The 22,815-nt window shown below is 45.2% G+C and overlaps 1 protein-coding gene across 1 annotated transcript in view; it reads right to left on the bottom strand.

Moving 5' to 3' along the window:
- The window catches only part of Dnah6 (dynein axonemal heavy chain 6), a 189,290-nt gene that overhangs the window by 5,096 nt on the left and 161,379 nt on the right, over positions 1-22,815 (bottom strand). The window contains exons 68-76 of the mRNA XM_005364722.3: positions 22,264-22,402; positions 20,443-20,562; positions 19,374-19,495; positions 14,526-14,655; positions 11,839-11,966; positions 11,026-11,211; positions 10,478-10,550; positions 7,665-7,816; positions 6,238-6,460 (exon numbers count right to left, since the gene is read on the bottom strand). Coding sequence (XP_005364779.1) covers positions 6,238-6,460; positions 7,665-7,816; positions 10,478-10,550; positions 11,026-11,211; positions 11,839-11,966; positions 14,526-14,655; positions 19,374-19,495; positions 20,443-20,562; positions 22,264-22,402 — 1,273 coding nt within the window. The remainder of the gene's footprint in view (positions 1-6,237; positions 6,461-7,664; positions 7,817-10,477; positions 10,551-11,025; positions 11,212-11,838; positions 11,967-14,525; positions 14,656-19,373; positions 19,496-20,442; positions 20,563-22,263; positions 22,403-22,815) is intronic.

Raw genomic sequence — 22,815 nt, 5'->3', positions numbered from 1 at the left:
CAGCATCCTGTTCTGTTTTCTCCGCCTACCTAAGGGTTGGCCTATGAAATGGGCCTAGGCAGTTTCTTTATTAATAAGAAATCATTCCCACATCAATGAGCCTCATAGTAAAATATAAAATAATAGAAATGGGTTAATTTAAGATGTAAGAGTGAGTTAGTTAATAAGAAGCCTGAGCTAATAGGCCAAAGGGTATGTAATTAATGTTAAGCCTCAAGATGGTTAGTTTATAAGCGGCTGCAGGAACTGGTGAGCAGGACCCAGTGGGTGGAGAGAAACTGGTCCGGGGAGACCAGGGGAATGGAGGATATTTGTAGCTGCAGAAGTAGGACAACTAGAAGGTAAATGGCAGCTGAATGTGTGTAAGAAAAGGATGTAGGAGGGTTGGAGAGATGGCCCAATGGTTAGGAGTGTATATATATGAACACCAGTGTCAGGCAGTTACAGCTACCTGTAACTCCAGTTCCAAGGGATCTGATGCCCTCTTCTGGTCCCTGTGGGGATGTGCATGCAGGTGTACATATTCTCCACACTCCCACCACATATAAACATAATTAAAAATAAATTGAAGTCTGGGTGTGGTGGTTCACATCTGTCCCCAGCATTAGGCAGGCAGAGACAGGTGGATCTCTGTAAATTTGATGCCAGTCTGGTCTACATAGCAAGTTCCAAGCTGCCAGAGTTACACAGTGAGACCCTGTCTCAAAAGAAAGGAATGAATACATAAGAAAGAAAAGGATGCAGAAGTAAAGGCTGCATCCCCCAGAGGATTAGGGTGCTTGAACAGAGGCTATCAAATGGGCTTTAGGACTACAGAGCCTGCTCAGGGAAAGCTGCTGCCTGCAGGCAGGACCAGGGCCTGCACAGGTTCTTAGCTGAACTCGCTCTGAGGTGGGTGGGGACCCCTTAGTGAAGAAACACATTTTATATGTGAGAATATTTCCAGTCTCCATTATCAGAGGAGCCTGACTGCTTTCATCTTCTTTATGTTGCCTCAGCTAACAAGAGACTTGGGCAGTCATTCGTCCAGTTTCCAAACAGCATTATTGTGTCGTTCTAAGACATACGGAGAGGCTGCTGGAACACGCTGGTTAGCCTGACATTAGCTAGGGTCACTGTTCGCGTTTGATCATATGCAGTTTCCCCTTTGTGGACAGATGGAAACATAAAACTCCTCGTTGGCTATCTCTCCTTACACACTTCCTCACGTAGCCTCCATGGTTCTGAAGCAAATACCAGGTGACCATTTTTGCTGCACTTATTTTAGTACGTGTCTCAATCATGATTCCAAAAGACTCAACAACTATCACAGCTAAGATGTTAATTTCTAATAGCTGTTCAAATTTTTCCAAGTGTGCATATACAGATAACACGTGCACCCCACTATTACATATAGTGCATTGGTAGTTGACCGTTTGATTCAGAATTCAAGTGAGGGCTCTGCCTTTCAGCAATGATGTGTGTTCTAAATCCCCTTGAATTCTAAGTCCCCCTCCCCTGCCTCTTTACCGCCCACTACAATATATTCGTTGACATAACCAGGCTGTTGCTCCCACTAGATTCCCTGGGCTCTGGACTTGTGAAGGAAACTTAGACAGAGATGTGCTTACATCCATGGCTGAGTGCTTTGGTAAGGTCAGTTCCCTGTGATCTGGACCTCCGTTAGGAAGCATGCTCACACCTGATTGACTTTTCAGGAGCTGAGCAGTCACTGGTGATTATTACAACCATTTCATTAGGAGCTAAGCATTTTAAAATTTGGTGAATAAGCCTCAAATACCTATCAATGATCTAACTTAAAATCTGTATCTGCAGGTATGTGACTAGCAGCCAGAAGAGGGCATCAAAGGCCCTGGAGAGAGAATCACAGGTTGTCATGAACCACCTGATGTGGGTTCTGAGACTGAACTCCAGTCCTCTGCAAGAGTGACAACTGACGCTCCCTGCTGAGCCACCTCTACAGGGCTAATTGAAGTTTTCATATGTAATATGAGGCGAGAACCTAAACCTAAACATTCTCCAGCACCACTTGTGGACTATTTTCTCCATCCCTGGCCAACTTTCCGAGGCGCTGCTATCACTTCAGGTCCCCATAGACCCACAGCTGCGCTGGCTCTCTCTCCAAGGAGCGTCTGGTGGACCTGCTGAGCCCTGGGGTGGTGGCACACTGTTGTAGCTACTGTGGTGTTAGAAACAGACCTCCTGTTTTATTTTACTCAAAGGAAGTGCTGCTGTTCTTTGTTTCCATTTCACACAAGCACCAGAAGAGTTAGTTCTCTCAACAATTTTATGAGAGCATTTTAAATTCGGAGATTAATTGAGGAGGGAGTTGGGATCCTGATAACATCGACTCTTCCCACTGTGGACATGGCTCAGGTTTTCCACTTATTCATGAGTCTTGCTGTTCTGACCTCAGGAGCCACGAGCTACGTTGTTCTTGTCGGGTTTGCTCCTAGTCCGACTGACTGGGTTCTTAGTGGAGCCAGATCTCTTCTCTTACTTTTTGTTTCCATTTGTTTTTGATGAAACATAGGGATTCTATTGACTGTTTTTGTTTGTTAATTTGTTGGGAGATAGGGTCTAACTGTGTAGCTCTGGCTGGCCTGCTTACCATGTAGCTCAGGCTACAGATATTCCCCCTGTTCCTGCCTACTGAATGCTGGGGTTAAAGGTGTGTGCTAGCATGAAGACTGAATCCTGTTAAATTCTTAACATTTTGTCAGTGCTGGGGATTGAACTTGGGACCTCAAACTGCTGAACAAGAGTTCTCCACCAATAATTCTGCTGATGGTTACACAGCGGTTGTTTTTTTACTATCATTTGTAGTTGACCCTTTTCTGTAAATTCTTTGGCTTTTTCCATGTGATCAATTATGTAGGCAAATAACAGTTTTGTTTCCTCTTTCCAAATCCAAGTTCTCATTTCATGTTCTTATTGTTTTGGCTAAGGCTTTCTGGGTAGTGCTGAGGTGCAGCCAGCAGCCGGGCACTGATGCTTCCTTTAACCAATGATGATGGTTGAGTTGACACCACTGTGGTCAGTAGGATGTGAGCTAGCACACAGAGACCACAACACATCTGTTATGAGGTCAACTTGACTTTCTACACCGAGAAGCTTCCAACAGCCTCCCAGAGGCCATGCCGAGTGCAGTGAGTGCTTGAAGTTTGGTCATTGCGTTCCTGAGGCCAAGGTTGTGTTATATCAGAACTCTTTCATGATGACTTACATTACAGCGGAAAGGATTTAATATATGGCCCCTTGGTCCTGGTTAGTCTTAATTTTCAACCTGCCACGGCCCAGAGACACCTGAGAAGAAAGTCTTGATTGAGGAATTGCCTAGAAAAGATTGGCCTGTTGCAAGTCAGTGGGGATTATCTTAATTATTAAATGATGTAAGAGGGTCCAACCCACCCTGGGAAGTGCTAACCCTAGGTTGGTAGTCCCGGGCTATATAAGAAAGCTAAACATGAGTCTGTGACCAAGCAGCAAGCAACATTCCTCCATGATTCCTGCCTCCATGTTCCTGCCTTCAGTTACTGCCCTGACTTCCCACAATGACAGATGGTGACCTGGAAGTATAAGTCAAAAGCCTTTCCACCCCTAGGTTGCTTTTGGCTGCAATATTAGATTTAAGTAGCACAAAAGAACTAGGACACCATCTCTAAAGGAAAGGAGCTCATGAGTTTTGTATCCAATCTTGTCACTCAAAAGTTCATATTCATATCTAGGGAGAAAGCAGTATTGGTGTTCAGGTGTCCTAACAAATTGCCCTTTCTAGTTAACTGTGGTGATTTTAATAGGTATGGCCCCAAGAGACTCATATGTTTGAATGCTTGGCCCATAGGAAGTGGCACTATTAGGAGGTGTGGCCCTGTTGGGGAAGTGTGTCACTGTAGAGGTGGGCTTTGAGGTCTCATAAGCTCAAGCTACACCCAGTGTGGGATATAGTTCACTTCCTGTTGCCTGCAGAACTCTCAGCTACCTCTCCATCACCACATGTGGCTGCATGCTGCCTTGCTTCCTGCTGTGATGATAATGAACTGAACCTCTGAACTGTAAACCAGCCCCAATTAAATGTTCTCCTTTATAAGGTTTGCCATGATCATGGTGTCTCTTCACAGCAATGGAAACTCAAATTTAGACAGTAACCATCACTAGGTTAAAGAATTCCCCAGACCAGTCTAGTAATCTCCTAAGAATTTTCATCACGAACATTGTTCAGTGCCTGGTTTGCTCAGACAGTATTAGCTGTGTGCTGGATACTGCCCTGAACACTTTGCAAATATCCATGCATCCCTTCCCATGTCCCATTTTAAAAAGCATCCCTCCCTCCCACTTGATGAGATTTCTGAGTTCAAGGACAATTCTTTAGTTTTAGGGAACCACCAGTTGCTTTTCTTTGCCAATATTCCCTCTCCTGTTTTCTTACTTTCTCTTAAGTTGCCTGCTAGATAAATCTGAGGTATTGATTGAGGTCTTTACACAATGTCAGATTTTCCCCACACCATGCTGTATTTTGAAGAGTTTTCTCAGCATATTCTTTAGCAGTCTCGTTCTTTTTGAAGAAGTTATTGTTCTTTTAAAGAAGCTACATTTATTATTGTGTGTGTGTGTGTGTGTGTGTGCATCTGCACAAAACATGGCACAGATGTGAGTCAGAGGGTGACTTGTGGGATTCAGTTCTTGCCTTCTATCATGTGGGTCTTGGGGGTCAAACTCAGGTTTTGGTGGAAAGAGCCTTTACCCCCTGAGTCATCTCACTGGCCCACAGGCTCTCATATTATCTGTAGAGATGGCTTTCTTTCTCTCTGCCTCCTTGTGAGGACTGTATCTCAGGTTCATTTAGAGTGTTGTAACACAGCTTTCCACTTAGCTCATTTTAAAATGGCCAGATTTTATTTGGCAAGGGAGTGCATTTAGTGCCTCTTCAGTCCATCATTTTGGAACTGGAAGTCTCTGCCCATTAAACTCTGTTTTCTACTCCCTAGGGTCTAACAGAAGCAAACACTAAGTTTATGATAGCCATGTACACCCAGCATTACTACAAATACAACTTCAACATTTATAAACGTGTTTTCTTTTATTTTTATTTACATACGTGTGTGTGTGTATCTATGTAGGGGTATGTGCATGTGAGTGCACATGTCTGAAGAGGCCAGAAGACAGTTCCTCTGGAGCTGGAGTTACAGGCTAATATTAGTGCTCAAAATGGAATTCCAGCCCTCTGTAAGAGCAGCAAATGATTTTAACTGCTGAGTCATCTCTCCAGCACAGGTACTTTCATCTTAAATCTAGTTAACTGGACCAATAAATTTCTTAGTGACTTACAGTCAGCATTTTTTTTTTTTTTTTTTTGGCAGAGTTCACTTTTTTTGTCTCTCCTAGGCATTGAACACATGAACTTTCCATGCCAGGCAAGTGTTCTATAACTGAGCTTCACTTCCAGTCCAGATGTGTGTGTGTATGTGTGTGTGTGTGTGTGTGTGTGTGTGAGAGAGAGAGAGGGGGGGGGAATAGAGGGAGAGAGAAAGAGGGGGGGAGATAGAGGGAGAGAGAAAGAGAGAGAGAGAGGGAGGGAGAGAGAGAGGGAGATAGAGGGAGAGGGAGAGAGAGTCTCACAGTCCAGGCTAGCCCCACAAAGTTGCTAAGTAGTTGAAGATGATCTTGAACTTCTAATCATCTTGCCTTGACCAAGAGTGCTGGGATTAGCATACCATTAGCACAACACCACACACAGTTTTACACAGCGCTGAGGGCTTCACACAGGATGTTGTGCATGCAGGTACACTGACTGAGTGACCAGCATCTGGCTTTTTTCTTTTTTCTTTCATTTTTTGAGACACAGTCTTTCTATGTACCTCTGGCGAGTCTGGAATTCACCATGTAGGCCAGGCTGGCCTTGAATTCACAGGCTCTCTGCTTATGCTGGGATTAAAGGCGTGTGTTACCATGCCCAGCAGCAGTATTTGGGTTTTGACTGAGATTTTTATTTAAAATATACTTATTTGTTTTTATGTATATTGGTGTCTTGCCTGCTTGTCTAGGCAGCATATGTGTGCAGTGCCCCTGGAAGCCAGAAGAGGGCACTGGATCCTCTGGAATTGGAATTACAGATAGTTGTCAGCCATCTTGGGATGCTGAAACTCAAATCTAGGTTCTCTGTAAGAGCCACAGCCGGTGCTCTTAACTGCTGGCCCGTCCCTCCAGTCTAATGTACAAATCTAAGAGCATCCTCACCTGTAGTTGAAAGTGTTCCTGCCCGTGCTCCTGTCTTGTAGAGTGGGGAGTGGTAGAGTGTTTGGACTGGCTCGTAGTTTTGTTGTGGTTCAAAATGAACTACAGGCAGCATGGGGTTCATCTGTCCTGGCAGTGCGTCCTCTATGACCATGTCTTGATCATCCCACCGAGAAGCATCCATGAACATCCCATGAACAAGAACTCCATCTTCAGGAGAGGGCAACTGAAAGATACTCAGAAGTTTAGGGGTGAGTGGAAGAGAGCCACACTGTCTGTGTCCCACCGCTTCACCAAGCACCTCTAAAAACAGTGGTTTCTATCACTGCGTTTTAGAGAGAGGTACCCTAGAGATCTGCCAGGTTGGACACCCTGACCTGTTTGGTACTGAATTTGATATTGTCCACACCCTACCAGGATGCAGAATTGGGGATGCCTCTGGAAATCCCAGTGATGGCTACTTTAGTCCATCTGACATGATGAGTAATGACTTCTCTTTCCCTCTTGAGAAGCAGAGGGAGATAAGGGCTGGAATTATCATCCAGCCTTTGCAGCAAGGCCCCCTGAGGATCCGGGGACCCTTCTAGGAGATAGATTACATATCTCTATTACCTCTGATGAGTGTGAAAACCATTAAGACTGACCCTATAGCACACACCTATTAGCTATTTACTGTGCTTAACGTTAGAAGGGATATCAAGGCAACAGGAGGGGGCTGAGTGGCTGCTGCAGACAAATTTAGTCTATAATAGTGTAGTGGGTTGTTGTGAGTGAACTTTGTGTTGCCTATATGACACGTGCCTCTTCATTCTTCGAGTCCTGTCATCAGTCACAACCTCTTTATTTTTAAAAGACTTTAAAAATTATGTACTTAGTGCTCTGCCTGTATGTCTGCCTGCAGGCCATAAGAGGACACCAGATCTCATTATGGATGGTTGTGAGCCTTCATGTGGTTGCTGGGAATTGAACTCAGGATCTCTGGAAGAGCAGCAGTGCTCTTAACCACTGAACCATCTCTCCAGCCCCCACCAGCTCCCACCAGCCACAATTTATAGATGAGAATTCCAAAGTTCAGACATGTAAGCAATTGTTTCAGCATGCGTGGATGGTGAAGGGTAGAGCCAGGATTCAAACCCAAGTTTGTTTCATTTTGAAACTCTGTTTTCAATGTCTTATTATACTGCTCCTGTAAGATGGAGACTACTGCTGTCTGAATCTAAATAATATAACTTTATGAAGAAAACATTTCTATAAATTGGCCTACATTTGAGAAGTTCCTGTCCAGTTGCTGCTGAGGTGCTGGCCTTTGGGGTTGGGTGCCACCCTCTTCTCCCACGTCTGCAAATGGGGGTGGTGGGGCAGGAGAGACTCCCTCAACTCTCCACTGACAGTGGGATAGAAGCTTTGCCATGCAGTCAGGTGGACAATACCTGCAGGTCCATGGGCAGTTGTTCTCCAAACTTAATGTCCTTGGCCGCTTCTATCACTGAGGCTTGATTTCGGTAGACTGGAATCATGTTATACTTGAAACTCAGTTCATCTATAGGCAAATTATATTTTCGAGCATGGTTCTGAAGAGTTCCTGAAGGTAGAAAAAGGTCGGTCTTGTAAGGCGCATTGCTCTTCATTGCTCTTCCACAGGTGCTTGTGCTCCCGTTCACCCTGCTGTGATAGCATCAGAGAGCTTCCTCTCCATAGAAACCCTTACTGGGCCTGGGGGGGTGGGGGTGACTCAGCAGGTGTAGGCGCTTGCTGCAAGCCTGATTAGTTTGATCCCCAGAACCTACACAGTGGAAGGAGAGAACCAACTCCAGCAAGGTGTCCCCTGACCTCCACATCTATCTTGTGACATACATACCTCCCCTCCTTCCTTCTCTCCCTCCAAACAAATAAATATAAGGAAAAATAATTTAAAAAGAAACTGAAACTGTTAACAAATGTCTACATGGAATTAGTTCATAGAGTATAGTGTTTGGGTGGAAGCATCACCCCAGCCCCTGGCATCCATATACCCAAAGAGTCGGGAATGTTTGGGTGGAAGTTCCATCCCAAGGCCTCTCCCCCGAGAGTTGCCTTAGTCCAGACTCTACCTCTGAGAAAGCCCGCCAAATGATGACCCCTCCCCAGAGATGCTCAAGGCCACTCCCACAGGGTATTTAAATTGTATCCCAGAGAACATGGTTTTCTGATCTTCCCTTTCTCCTCTCTTGTGGGCTGCAAGGCCACCCAGGAGCATTGGTATCTATTAAACCTGGGCTTTTTCTAATTTGGTTTGATTTGGTCTGATTTGGATTATTGCGTTGGTGGAGAGGCTTATTGGGGTGCAGAAAGTCTTCTTATAGAAGCCTGGAATCATCTTGGGGAGGGGGTGGTTAAGGATCCAAAGGGTGTATACATTTATGTCATGATTAAGAAGAGAGGAAAGAGGGCTGGAGAGATGACTCAGTGGGTAAGAGCACTTGTTATTCTTGCAGAGGCCCAAGTCCAGTTCCCAGTATCTATGTCAGGTAACTCACAACCACATATATAACTCCAGTGTAGGGGAATCCAACAGCCTCTTCTGGCCTCCATAGGCATCTGCACACACAAGCATACACAAATACTTGCATACTTGCTACACACACACACACACACACACACACACACACACACACACACACACATTCACAAAAGTATAGAACAAACATACTCTGTATGGCAATAAACACTTATAAATCCAGCACTTTGGAGGCAGAAGCAGGCAGATTTCTGTAAATTCAAGGCTAGCCTAGTCTCCATAGTGAGCTCCAGCCTAGCCAAGGCTTCATAATGAGACTCTGCCCCAAAAAACTAACTCACTCACTCACTCACTCACTCACTCACTCACTCACTCACTCACTCACCCACTCACTCACCAATCAACTAACCAACCAGCCCCCCAAAACAAAAAAACAAAAAACAAAAATCCAAGCAAAAAACCCCAACAAACTCCAAACAAAAAGACAAATGAGTAAACAAACCATAAACAAAGGGCAGGAGAGCTAAGCTTCAAGGCTATTGCCCTGCCATGAGAGACAAACTCATGAGAAAGTTTGAAGGTAAGTCTGCCTAAATTCAGAATTTTGACCAGCTTGCTTATATGCGCTGTTTATCAGGGAATAGAAATGAGACAAACTGAGGACTGGGTGTCCAGAAGCCCACGGTCTGCTGGGTGTCCAGAAGCCCACGGTCTGCTGGGTGTCCAGAAGCCCACGGTCTGCGTCCCTCTGGGACTTAACAGCCAAGTCTGCTAGGATTAATGAAGGGATATCAAGAGTATTTCTTATACTTGGGATGTTGCTCAGTGGGAAGTGTGCTTGCCTAGATGCACAAAGCTCTGGGCTCAATCCCCAGCATTGTCTGGAGGCAGTAGGATTAGGAACAAGGTCATCCTTGACTGTATCTGGAAGTCAAGGCGATGTGGGCTACAGGAGACTGTAGTAATAGGAGTGGCAGGCTGCATCCCCGGCACCCGGCCGCCCACATGGCTAGCTTATGCCCCGAAATAACAACACACAAACTGTATTCATTTAAACACTGCTTGGCCCATTTCTATCTAGCCTCTTCTAGGCTAATTCTCACATACTAATTTAGCCCATTTCTAATCATCTGTGTTGCACCCCAAGGTGCGCTTACCGGGAAGATTCTAGCCTATGTCCATCCTGGGTCGGAGCTGAATTGCGTATGTCTGCCCGGGAGCGGGGCATGGTGTCTCTCTCCAGAGCGCAGAGCTGTCGAGTCTGAGCTCACTTCCTCTTCCTCCCAGCATTCTGTTCTGTTTACTCCTCCCACCTATGTTTTAACCTATGAGGGCCAGCCAAGCAGTTTCTTTATTTTTTTAACCAATGACCTTCCTCCATCAGGAGACCCTGTCTCAAAATAGAAAGTCTCTTTGAGAGAGAGGAAGCTGCCCAGAGCTGGGGCATGTACGGGGAACAGCGGCTGAAAGCTTGGAAGGAGGTTAGGGGATAGGAGGGTTCTGTCACAAGGAGAGTTGAACTGAGAGCTTTCTATTCATGGATTTAGCCTAAATCAAACCCAAGCATAGATCACCAGCGAGGGGCAAGGATTAGTTTACCAGGGAGCATCTATTCCTTACCCCCACGCCCAGGGATGGAGGAAGAGTAATTCTAGATTGTCCTAGATCAACAGGGTCAGCAGGGCCAGTCAGGCCTTGGCAGCCACGACATTTCCCATGAGGCTTTCCTAGGGGAGGCACCAGTACCTGTGAGGAATCCTTGAGGAAAGAAGAACCCGGAAATCCAGAAGGACTTGGGCTGTCCTCTTTTGAGCCACAGCTGAGGGAGAGACGTGATTTCATGAGGCACTTCATTTCTGAGGTGAACGCACCATCTAAGTGAGAGCTGTGTTGGGGTGGGTGGCATCTAATCGATGTGGCATCATCTAACCCCGCCCCTCATGTTACTGCTGGTCCATTCCCCTTCAGCCTGAAACCACGAGGGACAAGAGGCTAGGACAGCAAACGCACATCTGGCTATGTGGAGCCATGTCATGTTTGCACCTTACTATGAGCCATACACTGCAGCTAAAGCCTCAGGAATGGCCTGAAGTTGAAAACCAATATATAGATAAGAGCTTAGGGAAAATGGCATTATAATCTACTTAAGACTTTCAACGTGAAGCCATACTGGAAGGTTCTGTTTCTCCAGAATCAAATGATTCCTAACAGTTGCTACTCAGTGCTCCCTCAAGAATTTAGGGCCAGAGAAGCTGTCAATCTATCAAAACCCACACAAGTGAAATCTCTCGTACATCCACGAATGCAGTCCTCAGAATAAGGTCTTTGACCCACGATCCCAGCGGCTTCAGCGATGGGTAGGCTGTGTTAGACCAAAGAGAGGGAACCTGGTTGTTGAGGAAACTCTGATACACTTTTTCCATTTCTTCGGACATCACCACAAGTCCAGCAATCGCTTTGTTGAGTGTTTCTAGAGAAATCTGGGAGAAGAAAAAAGATTATTACAGGTATAATTACTGGGGTGAGGGGACAATGGCTTTCACAGTTCTTATGTGTGTAACTGAGCATGTGTGTGTACATGCATGTGGCAAAGACAACCTTGGTATTACTCCTTATGTGTTGTCTTTATTTTTTTTAAAGTAAATCTACGTGTTCTATTATTTTATGTGCTTAACTGTTGTGTGCCTGTGTATATGCATGCGTACCACATATGTGCCCGTGGAAGCTAGAAGAGGGAAAGTGATCCCTTGGGACTGATATTATAGGTGGCTGTGAGCTGCCATGTGGGTGCCAGGGACTGAACCCAGGTCCTCTGTAAGAGCAGCCAGTGCTCTTGACCGCCGAGCCATCTCCCCAGCCCCGACAGTAATTCTAAAACTTTAAGGCAGGTCAGTGAGGAGCTTGGGGGTTTGTAATGTCACATGTTCACACAGCCACTGCTAGGACAAGGAAATACTCAACCATACACAGCCTGGGTCTGAGGATAGCACAGCCAAACAGAAGCTTAGAAACGCTAGGACAGAGGCTTCTAAGCACGCTCGTGTTTTTCTAGCGTTTCCCATAAGGCTCAGCTACCCAGAGGCAAAGGTGGAGGGAAGCACTCATACATGTATCAACTTCAGCAGGTTGTTGAACCGGTCCACTTCCTGGCCAAGGACGGTGGTCAGAGAGTCCAGGCGGCCTTGAGCGTCCTTGACAAAAAGGCTCTCGGAAGCTCCCTCCATTTGCAGGACTTCTGAAACACACACAGTTGGCTTCTCAGACCAAACATCCTTGATTTCCATCCTCACAACACTGCTACCGTCATGGGACTCTCCTTTAAAATATCACAGGACATGTGAGTGCAGATATATGCATGCCATGACGTGCCAGTGGGGGGGTCAAAGGGCAACTCTGAGGAGTTTGTTCTCCTTCCACCTTTGTGTGCACACAGGCCCTCAGGCTTGCCAGATGGGCACTTTACCCATGGAGCCTTCTCACCGGGCCTGGCTTCTTGTTACATATTTTTTCTAAAGCTATTTTCTCTCATTATTTAAGCAAGAGCTTAAATTTGACACCATTTTTAAAACTTACAAGTCTCTGATGATCCACCTGTGTTTACATACAATCAGTCACAAAACAATAAGGCTTAAACGAATGAAAACCAGAGAAAAATGTGTGTGTGTGCGTGTGTGTGTGTGAGATATATATATATATATATATATATATAGAGAGAGAGAGAGAGAGAGAGAGAATGAATCAGTATTTTACTCCCTGTCATGGCGGTGCTCGTCTTCTGTGCCCGTTTGAACTTTGGCTTGGCCACAGGGAGGTAGAGCACAAGAGACCCTGACTGGGGTAGTGTGGAAGGAAGGCATGCATGTACCCAAGTGAAGGGCAGGCGGCTCCCTTTCTGGTAACCATGGGGGAGGATCTGAGCCTAAGCGAGTGGAACAGAAGTCAGTGCGGCTTGGAGCCTGCAGGTCTGAGTGAGGGGATCCTGTGAGTCACTCTCCACAGGGGGTGTGGAGGAGTGACAGGGAGGCTTAAGAAAATATATCTGGGGTTGGGCAGATGGGTCAGTGGGTAATGAATGGTGCCTGCTGCTAAACCTCCTAACGCGAGTCCAATCCCCGAGTCAGACCCAGTTAAAGGGAGAGAACCGACTCCCAAAAGTCATCCTCTGACTTCACACAAGATACATTTCGCTTTGGCAGAACTAGAAAAACAGAACTCCGAATACCTTGGTGGCAAATGCTACCCACCATAGTGATGGCTCATTTGACAAGCGACAATCCAGAGGCCAGAGGGCTGGGGACCCACTCCCTCCACCCCTCCCAGCCCCGGCACCGCCCATTGAATATAAGTGCATAAATCCTGTTCTTCCCTGTAGACCTGCACTACTTCCGGGAAAGGAGGGGGTGGGGCTGGGAGACAGAGGAGGAGAGACTTGAATTTATCCCAAGTTACTGAGCATCACTCAAAGACTGAATGATATGTCCTTCCAACCCCAGTCCTACAAAACGGAGGTCCAAATGAGCCACATGGGCTAGGATGAAGGAAAGAATTGCATTTTCCTTGAATGTCTGCAGCATGAGTGAGCAGATAAGGGATTCTAAGATATGCTGCACACAGACCGGATTCTTTCCTGAGCCTTCACAATCGGGCTACTGGAGGACCATCTCTCTGCTGTCTCTCTGGACCACAGAGCTGTGGTTACACGAGCCTTACTGTCTCCCCTGCACCCCAGGGGCATTTCAAGCCCCTAAGTTCTGTGGAGTGGTCGGACCTTTTGCTCTCAACCGTGGCAGATGGCCTGCTTCTCATTTCACAGGGAAAGCATAAACTCCATGAAGCGTGCTTCCCACTTCAGAGTGTACGTGTGAGCTTTACCATGGGTAGAAAATCTCTGCGTCAATGGGCACCTGGAGAAAGCCCACTGTCTCCATCACCCTCATCTTCGCATCACTGCTACCCCCCTCCCCATTGTGTTTATTTAGAAGAAGCTGCTCCCTAAACTAACTGGCAGCTTTCTTCAACATTAACAAAACTCCCTGCCCAAGTGGACATTCTGTTTTGGGGCCTGCCCCTTGTGGGTTGGGGAATATCAGGATTCTTCTTGGGTCACACGAATCTTTTTCAGCCGGAAGCCTTTAGAGTACTGCCAGGACTCTGTCAGGGGCTCCTCTTCTCTACCTCAGTTATCTCTCCCTTGTTATGACATCACTTCTGCTCACCAACAATTGATCTAGGGACGTAACTATATTGTCAGTCTTAGGGAAGTGGGAGAGTAACTCTCTTGTGATCCTTCAGGAAGATTCCATAAATTACCAGCAAATAAGGTTAAAGTAGCCATTTCTCCTGAGTCAAAAAAATACTGAGGTGGAATTGAGGGCAGAGCTCTAATAAAGCTTTATATGATGATGGAAATGGCCCCATCTGTGCTGTCCAAGACACAAGCATTTAAAATGCTTAGTGCAACAAAGGACTCGATGTCAAAATTTAAGGTTAACAAGCTGCCATGCATTGCCAGCAGCTACTGTCTCAGATGCCACAAGTCCAGAGACGTTAGAATCAGCTCGGAGCAAAGCCTGGCTGAAGTCGTGTGGGCGGTGGCTCCTCTCGATCCTTGCAGGTGGGCTGCTGGGGTGCAGCAGGTTTCCAGACAGGAATGGGGAACTCCACGTGAGCTGAGCTCTCCAGGGAGAGAGAAATCTATGAAGGAAATTAAGCCTCCACATCTGCTTACCATTTAGTTCTCCGGGTTTGTTCCTAAAGCTCCCGTCACGGGTGGGTGCCAACAAATATTTCTTACCTGGAACTCTGGTCCGGATTGAAGCAACAAGCTCCTGGACGATCTCATCATTGCTCTTCCCCTCGCCACCCGAGGAGGATCTTGGCTGAACCTCAAGTATGGTGTTGATGAGGGTGTTGGTCTCCTTGTACTGCAGGGGTGGTAAGACAACAGGGAAGATGGAGTCAGGTAGTTTGTCATGTGTGTCATTTACATATAGGAAAGAGGCAAGTGTTCAAACACACAGGCATTAATTCAACTGAGGTTAGAATACAAGAACTACTCTCTTAACCAAGTTAATTTTTTTACATTAAGAAAAGTGTGCATCATGTGCGCATGTACGCCCTGACATGAAAGTGGAGGTCAGAGGACAACTTACAGGAGTTGCTTCTCTCTTTCCTCCATGTGGGTGTTAGGGATTGAACTCGTGCCACTAGGCTTGGTGGCAGCTGTCTTTATTATGCCAACTCTCTCTTCATCAAATGTTGAGTGCATAGTAGCATTGATTACACACATGACGCTGTTTGTCAGCCCTCTAGACCTATTCATCTTTCTGAACCAAGACCTTATGTCCATTGATTAGAAAAAAAAGGGAAAATCTGTTTGGCCATCAGCAATCATCTCATTGGCTTTGCCCAGCATAGACACATTCGGCCAGCTTGGTCTGTAACTCCAGCCTGGGCTCTCCAAGCCCAGCAAAGCATTCCAGCTCCTTCTTTTTGGCCTCTGGGGCAGGATGGCACGTGGTTTCCTAAGGATCTCTGGATACATGGACGTGGGCATCTCTGAACTTGGACCGGAAGCTCAGCGGGTTTCCACGTTAGCTGGCTTGGTTCAACTGTGTCTTTCTGGTGTCTTTCTTCCTTCATTCCCCCTCCCTGCACAGGATAAGAAGACCTTTCTGGTAGGACGACAGACCCAGCAGCTGTGTGGACACAAGCCTGCATCTTCCACTTCTGGTCCACGCTGGCCCTTCAAGAGCAGCAAGTAGCTCTAAGGAGTGCTTGTTAGGCATGAGTCAACAGCCAATAGCACTCCTTGTCTGGCAGAATCTGATGCGTGGGGGCAGCCTTTCCATCCAGTCGGGTTTTTTTTTTTTTTTTTTTTTTTTTTTGGGTTTTCAAGACAGGGTTTCTCTGTGGTTTTGGAGCCTGTCCTGGAACTAGCTCTTGTAGACCAGGCTGGTCTAGAACTCACAGAGATCCGCCTGTCTCTGCCTCCCAAGTGCTGGGATTAAAGGCGTGCGCCACCACCGCCCGGCATCCAGTCGGTTTTTATCCGGCTTTCCTTCATAGGAACAGTAAGTCCGTTCTCAGAATAGCTCACTTCTCCCTCATCCCGCTCAGTCTCAGGGTCAGAAAGTGACATCCTGGCAGTGCACTGGGGTAACAAAGCCGGTTCAGACAGCAGAGGGGGCTGCTGACACACACTCGGATCTCAGATCTGCCCCTCCTGCCCCGTCTGTCCTTTACTAGTTTCTACTAAACATGTATTTAAATAAAATTTGCGAAGTGTAGGAGGAATGTAGAGATTTTGTGTTCAGACCACATTCCTCAAAAGGGACAGAATTATCCAGCCTAAGCAGAATACTATTTCATAATGATCCACTTTGATACTAAAACACTAAAACAAAAACCAAACCAAAAATCTTCAATAGTCTTCCCCAGGGAAGAGCACACTTCTACCAAATGCTCGGCTTTGAAAACACATACCTGTTAAATTATACATACTGAACAGTTGCATTTATGTATTTAGGAATGCACACACAACATACACACCACCACCACCACCACCAACAACAACTAAAGAAAAGAGGTCATGGATTTGAAGAGATCAAGGTGATGGCACATAAGAGGGTTTAAAGGTAGGAAAAAGAAGAAAAAGAAGAGAGAAACGACATTATTCTATTATAATTTCAAGGAACAACAAAAATAAGAAAGATACAAAACTTTTATCTTGCTCTGACCTCTCTCCATCCTGGAGTCAGGCACCCACTGCTGCCTCCCTGTGTTAACACAACACCAAGCGGCATAGCTTTGTGCACTTTTCTGGGCTCCATTTCTCATTGGTGTCACCGTGCTTGTATTAAATCTGTAAATGCTTTTAATCCCAGCACTTGGGAGGCAGAGAGAGGCAGGTGGATATCTGTGAGTTCTAAGACAGCCTGGTCTACAAAGTGAGTTCCGGGACAGTCAGGACCATTACACACAACAATTCTGTCTCCAGCAACAACAACAACAACAACAACAACCTGTAAACTCTTCCTCTGCAAAGCTGTACTAATAAAGCCAGTTCAATTCTGTGACTCAGTCGGGACCTGGAGAGTGTGGACATCTACTCGGGCAGACACGGGTATAATCTCGTCCCTTCTGCACATGCCCGGCTGTTTTCCTCTCTGCTGCTCTTAGTTTTTCCTATGGCACATAAGCTTCCCCATATGACGGTTGGGGAGCGGGTGGGATTATCAGGGGAAAGACAGACAGTTGCAGATATGACATCCCAGCCACTGACTTCCTGAAACCCAGCATTTGTGTACTCGGTGCTGGACATCTGTGCACTTCTTGGACCAATTACAATGGCCGAGGGAGGAGGTGCAGCCTTTGGTTAAGCTTGGGTCACATGCCCACCTCTGTATGTTGTATTATAGGTATGGGTGGTTTGCTTGCGTGTTTGTGCACCATGTTCATGTTCCAGAGTGCATGAATCCCCTGGAGTTAGAGTTAGAGATGGTCATGAGCTGCCATGTGGGTGCTGGGAATTGAACCCAAGTCCCCTGGAAGAGCAGTCAGTGCTCTTAACTGCTGAGCCATCTTTCCAGCTTTTATCTTATCCTAATCCTGAGGAAGAAAAAGGGACATTTGTTCAAAGGAGAGTGGCTGTAACATTAATCCAGAACCGTAGAAGAAGGAGCTTTGCGGAGAGAATCAGGTTGGGGACTCATGACACATTCTGAAACCAATGGAAAGCACAGACTCCATGCCTGGTTTACAATGCCTACAATGACAGGCGTGTGTGTGCGTTTGTGTGTGTGTGTGCACGTGTGTATGTGGGGGGAGGGGTTAGGGTGGGGTGGCTTTATCCCTCTTGAAGCTGTCCTCAAGAGAAGGGTAGGCCAGCCCTCCCATGCTTTCTTTCTTCTGTCTACTTCCCCTATCCTTCCTCCTCCCCCCACCATTTACAAGAAGCAGTCAGAGGTCAGGGTGGAGTAGATAGAAGGCTTAGCCACAAGTACACTCTCCTGAAAGCAGATCAGCAGAAACCATGACATATTATCTTAATGTCCTGTTGAATGCAGCAGCAGCATTGTTGGCAAACATGAAACCAGGGGTCAGAACACTGACCTCCTGTGGTGTGCTTTCTGGGGAGTCCGGTGTTGGTAGATTCCCTGATACTGTGGTAGACCTCACCTTCTTTCTTTTGGTTTTTCAAGACAGGGTTTCTCTGTGTAACAGTCCTGGTTGTCCTGGAACTAGCTTTGTAGACCAGGCTGGCCTCGAACTCACAGAGATCCACCTGCCTCTGCCTCCTGAGTGCTGGGATTAAAGGCCTGCACCACCACTGGCTGGTGGCTTCACCTTCTAACATGTATGCAGGAAAAATTTAACTTGAAAAGAAAGATGATCTCCCCACCCCGGGCCTTTTCTACTGATCTAATCCTTGACCGTTAGAGATGTCTGGAGTCCTCAGAGATAGCGCAATTCTTTTTTTTTTTTTTCAAAAATCAAAAAAAAGAAGCTTTATTTATTAACCAATACAAGCAACACAAATACAGAAGGACATCCCATATCATCTCCCCTTTTCTGTCTAACTAAAAAAGGTTTTAACATTAACATAATAAAATTACATATATAAGATAGTTATCAAGTAAGAATTATAGTTCTAATATTTAGTCCATTTACATTTGGCAAATTAAGGAAAATATTCTGTCATCTATCCTATCTTTATGAATCTAAAGTTTTATATCTAATTTATCTTTTCTCATAAGTAAGGAAAACTATGATTATATTTATTTAGTCTTCAACTCCATCAGAGATACCAGAAGGATATAATATTACCTAAGTAAACAGAAAGTGACAGCACAATTCTTTATGGATGCCTGAGATGCTAAGATGAAGCTGGGCCATGCGAGGTCCTCAAGTGTGGTGAACCCAATCAGAAAATATTTTTGTTTTTACTTCATTGCTGTAATTTGGCTACTGTTATGAATCATAATGTAAATATCTGTTTTTTCCAATGGTCTTAGGTGACCCCTGTGAAAGGGTCATTCGACCCCCAAAGGGGTCATGACCCAGGTTAAAATCACTGCTTTGGAGCTAGTGCTATGGTCTGGTACCTCGACTACTTTGAGAGAGCAAGGTTAATTATCTTCCTCGGGTATTTACCCACAGAATCTGAACCAAGGCGCTGAGAAGAGACACTTGGAGCATTCGGAACTGTAGTGTTCTGCTCTAACCATAACCTTCGTGTAACAGGAGCCAAATGTGTTCAGTGTGGTGGGAGAAGGGCAGGAGAAGAGAACACACACACATGTGAATGCGTGCACACACACACACATGTGCATCTTAGGATTCTGTGAAGTCTGTGTCTAGTTACATTCATTTTTCTTGAGGCTTTGGGCATCAGAGATTAGCATTTTCATCTTTTCAGAGTATGGAGCCAGAAAGATTCTGGCCACTGAGGGAAGTGAGTCTCATGAAAGACCTCGAAGGCAGCAGAGTGAATTGAAACCATTGCTGAAAGAGAGGCTAGCTAACCAGTCTTTTACTTTTTCCTGAAGGCACTGTAGCTCACAGAGCTGTGAGGGCAGGAGCAATGTCTCGAGTTTATATGCAAATGTAAATATGTATATTAAGCAGAAAGACAACATACCTGAAAAACTAGGTTGGCATTTTCATGCATTCCAAAAATTTCTGGATCATCTATCAAAGGTAGATCTTCAATGTAGTCCTTAAACTCTTGGAGACTGTCAGCCAAGGGGGAGAAATAGATGCCTGTCAATAAAAAGCAGAAGACAAATGTGTATAAAATGGATCAGCACTGCCTGGCTTGGTTCTTATTTCAATTACACAATGATTCTGTGTGTGTGTGTGTCTTCCCATGGCTATGTACATGTGAGCGCATGTGCCTGTGGAGGACAGAAAGAGGGTGCTGGGCTCCCTGAAACTGGGATTACAGGTGATTGTGAGCTGCCCAGCGTGGTGCTGAACACAGAGCACACGTCCTTTCTGAGAACAGTTCATACTTGTCACCATCAGCCGCTGTTCTGGCCCCAAGTCACATGAGCAGCAGAGATTAGCAACGTGATCTTTTCAGAGTAGGGAGCCCAGCAGGGTTCCGGACGCTGTTGGAAGTGAGCCTCATTAAGGGATCCAAATTTGTGCTCATGTTAGAAAATGTCCTTGTGTTGATTTGGTAAATAGATTATAATTCATCAAATCAAAGGCTACATTTGCGAAATATTGAAATATAACATCACTGCCCTTTCCCCAGTGATGACAAGGCGTACGGTTGACTGGAAGCAGCGTCTAGTGACTTAACAGCAGGAGCTTTGGTGAGCTGACAGTGTTGTAATCAGATTTCTTCCTCGTAGGAACTGACTGACACTCAAGCCATTGATCTGTTTACTGTCTGACCCCAAAAGAGTTGCCTCCAATTAATACTTCTTCGTTACTCAATATTTGGTCATGGAAGTGTTCTCCAATTATATTAAAAATACATTATTCCATATCTCCAAAAATGCATTTAGATATATTACAATCAAATTTAATGCCAAACAAATTCAGAGTGGTTGCTATATAACATACAGTACTGCGTTCTCACTGCCAAGCCAGCTTTGACAGCGTTAAACACGAGGGTGGGATAAAGCTGTCACTATGGACAGGGCACATTGCTGTTCGAGACTTCTGGGGAAGGGACTTTTGGCATAAAAGTCATTTACCTGATTCTGAGTACTTATAGTCATCACTCAGTGTCTCGGGAGAGAAAAATCTTTTCAAGACAGTTCGAAGACATCTCTGGTCCCAGGTGTCGGTCACTCTCCCACCATAGGTGATTTCACCTGAAAGGGAGCTTGCATTTTAAAAGATATTCCTATTTTTTTACATTAACAAATTTGATTAGGTTTATTTTTATGCACATTTAGTTGGTACTGAAAGTGGTTGCTATGTCCCTCTAATAACTTTTGAAAAACAGGAAAAATGTAACATGTGTATGCTCTCCTCATTATTTTACTTTATATTTTAAATTATGTGTGTATGTATGTGATCCTGCATGAGTTTAGACGCACTGTGTGCAGGAACCTACAGGGGTCAGAAAAGGACATCAGATCACTTGGAACTGGTCTTAGAGGCTCTAGTGAGCTCCCATGTCAGTGCTGGGAACTGAACCCAGGTCCTTTGCAAAAACAGCGAATACTCTTAACCACCGAACCATCTCCTCAGCTCCACAGTTTTATTCTTTCAAATAACAGAAACTAAAGTTATTGGACTCTTCTGAAGGATTTCTTCCCTTTTCCTTTGTTTCAGAAGGTTCTTGAGTGTTGACCCCACACTCCCCCCTCAGTGACTGTCAGATTCTAAAATGTACTCACTTTCCATGAAACATTGCTTTTGTTTGAGCCCACTGAGAAAACGGAACCTCACATTTGCTGAAGGACAGTAGATCTGTATCTACCTCATAAATTAGAGGGAAAGAGAGAGTTTGTCTGTCAGAGATGAGGTCAGGGGGATTCAAATTTGTGGTTGCACTGTTTCTCTCTCCATAGATGCAGCACTCAGCCTGCTTCAGTGTCGCTCCAAAAACACGTGCAGGAAGGGACCACATGGAATGATTTTTAATGTTAATATAATGCCTTGGGAAAGTTCTAGATCCACTATAGTGTTCCCAGAAGGATTTCACATATGATACGACATTGCCCAGGCTGACTTAAGACTTTAGCATACAGACTCATTTTAGCTATATAAAGTAGTGCCTGGGGCTAACAAGATGGCTGCCAGTAAAGTGCCTGTTGCCCCGGCATGAGAACCTGAGTCTCCATCCCCTGCATCTGCAGGAGAGCCTGGCCTCGTGGCTTGTGTCTGTACTCCCGGCACTGGGAGTGAGGGCAGAGACAGGCAGGTTCCTCCAGCTCATTGGTCAGTCAGCCTAGCCAAACAGTGAGCTCCAGGTTCAGTGAGAGGCTCTGCCTCAGAAAGTAAACTGGAAACCTACCAGTGGTCACAGCCCCAAAGAAAAATGGCTCTCCCTTTGCCTAAGCAGAGTGGGAGAGGGGATAAGAAAGGTAGATGTGATTAATACATATTGGATATGTAAATAAAATCTTCCAAGAATAAAAAAATGGTTTAGGAGCACACTTAATGTCTACCTCTAGATTTTACAGTGCACACATGTACAGACACAACATGAGCATATATATATATACATATATGCATGCATATATGTGTATATATATATATATATATATATATATATATATATATATATATATATATATATATATACATCACTGAGACACACACACACACACACACACACACGATGTCTGGTATTATTGCTACTGGGGAGAAATGTCTCCCCAATTTTCTATGTGCAAATATTCTCATGACATGCTTGTCACTGTTGTAAGTTCACAAAGGGGTCATGAGTTGTCACTGCCAACATTAAACAATGGGGGAGAACACAGTCTTCACAGGGGCCAGGCAGGTGTAAATCAATAACTCTGCTTCACAGACAGGTGCCCAGGTCCCGTGCACACACTGACCAGTAATGTAAATTAGAGCATCCCAGGGGATCTTCCCTTCGTGGCAGTAAAGGTTGAGATTCAGCAAGGCACATTCTCTATCACTGTCATTAAATTCATAACAGATATTCCAGCCAAGGGGACCAAACTTCTTTCTCTCCTACAACGGAAGAGGAGAACATTCTGAGACACAACTGACGAGGTTAATTTTGCATAATGATGATGAAGTTAATTTTCAGTACTGAAAGATGAAAGTTTTCATCCATGGTGGGCAGCCAATACTGCAATCAGTTAGAAACATTTGGTTCAGCTTCAGCCAAGCTTTTACCAAAACAGGCCAAAAACATCTTCATTCAATTCTCTCCATCTTTTTAAAAGAAAATCTGTTATGGGAGCTTAGGCAGATCTATCAGAAAAAACTTTGCTCTGTAGAGTAAAACAAAACATTTCAAACTAGGAAAAATCCCCAGCCCACCTAGAGTTTGGCACAGAAACACGCTGTAACTCTGAGAGAGAAACACACTGTAACTCTGTAGCTCTGTAACTCTGAGAGAGAAACACGCTGTAACTCTG

Source organism: Microtus ochrogaster (genome assembly GCF_000317375.1).
Source record: "Microtus ochrogaster isolate Prairie Vole_2 chromosome 14 unlocalized genomic scaffold, MicOch1.0 chr14_random_3, whole genome shotgun sequence".
Taxonomy (NCBI): domain Eukaryota; kingdom Metazoa; phylum Chordata; class Mammalia; order Rodentia; family Cricetidae; genus Microtus; species Microtus ochrogaster.
Note: the sequence above shows the minus strand (reverse complement) of the source record. Positions and strands in the feature narration are given on the sequence as shown.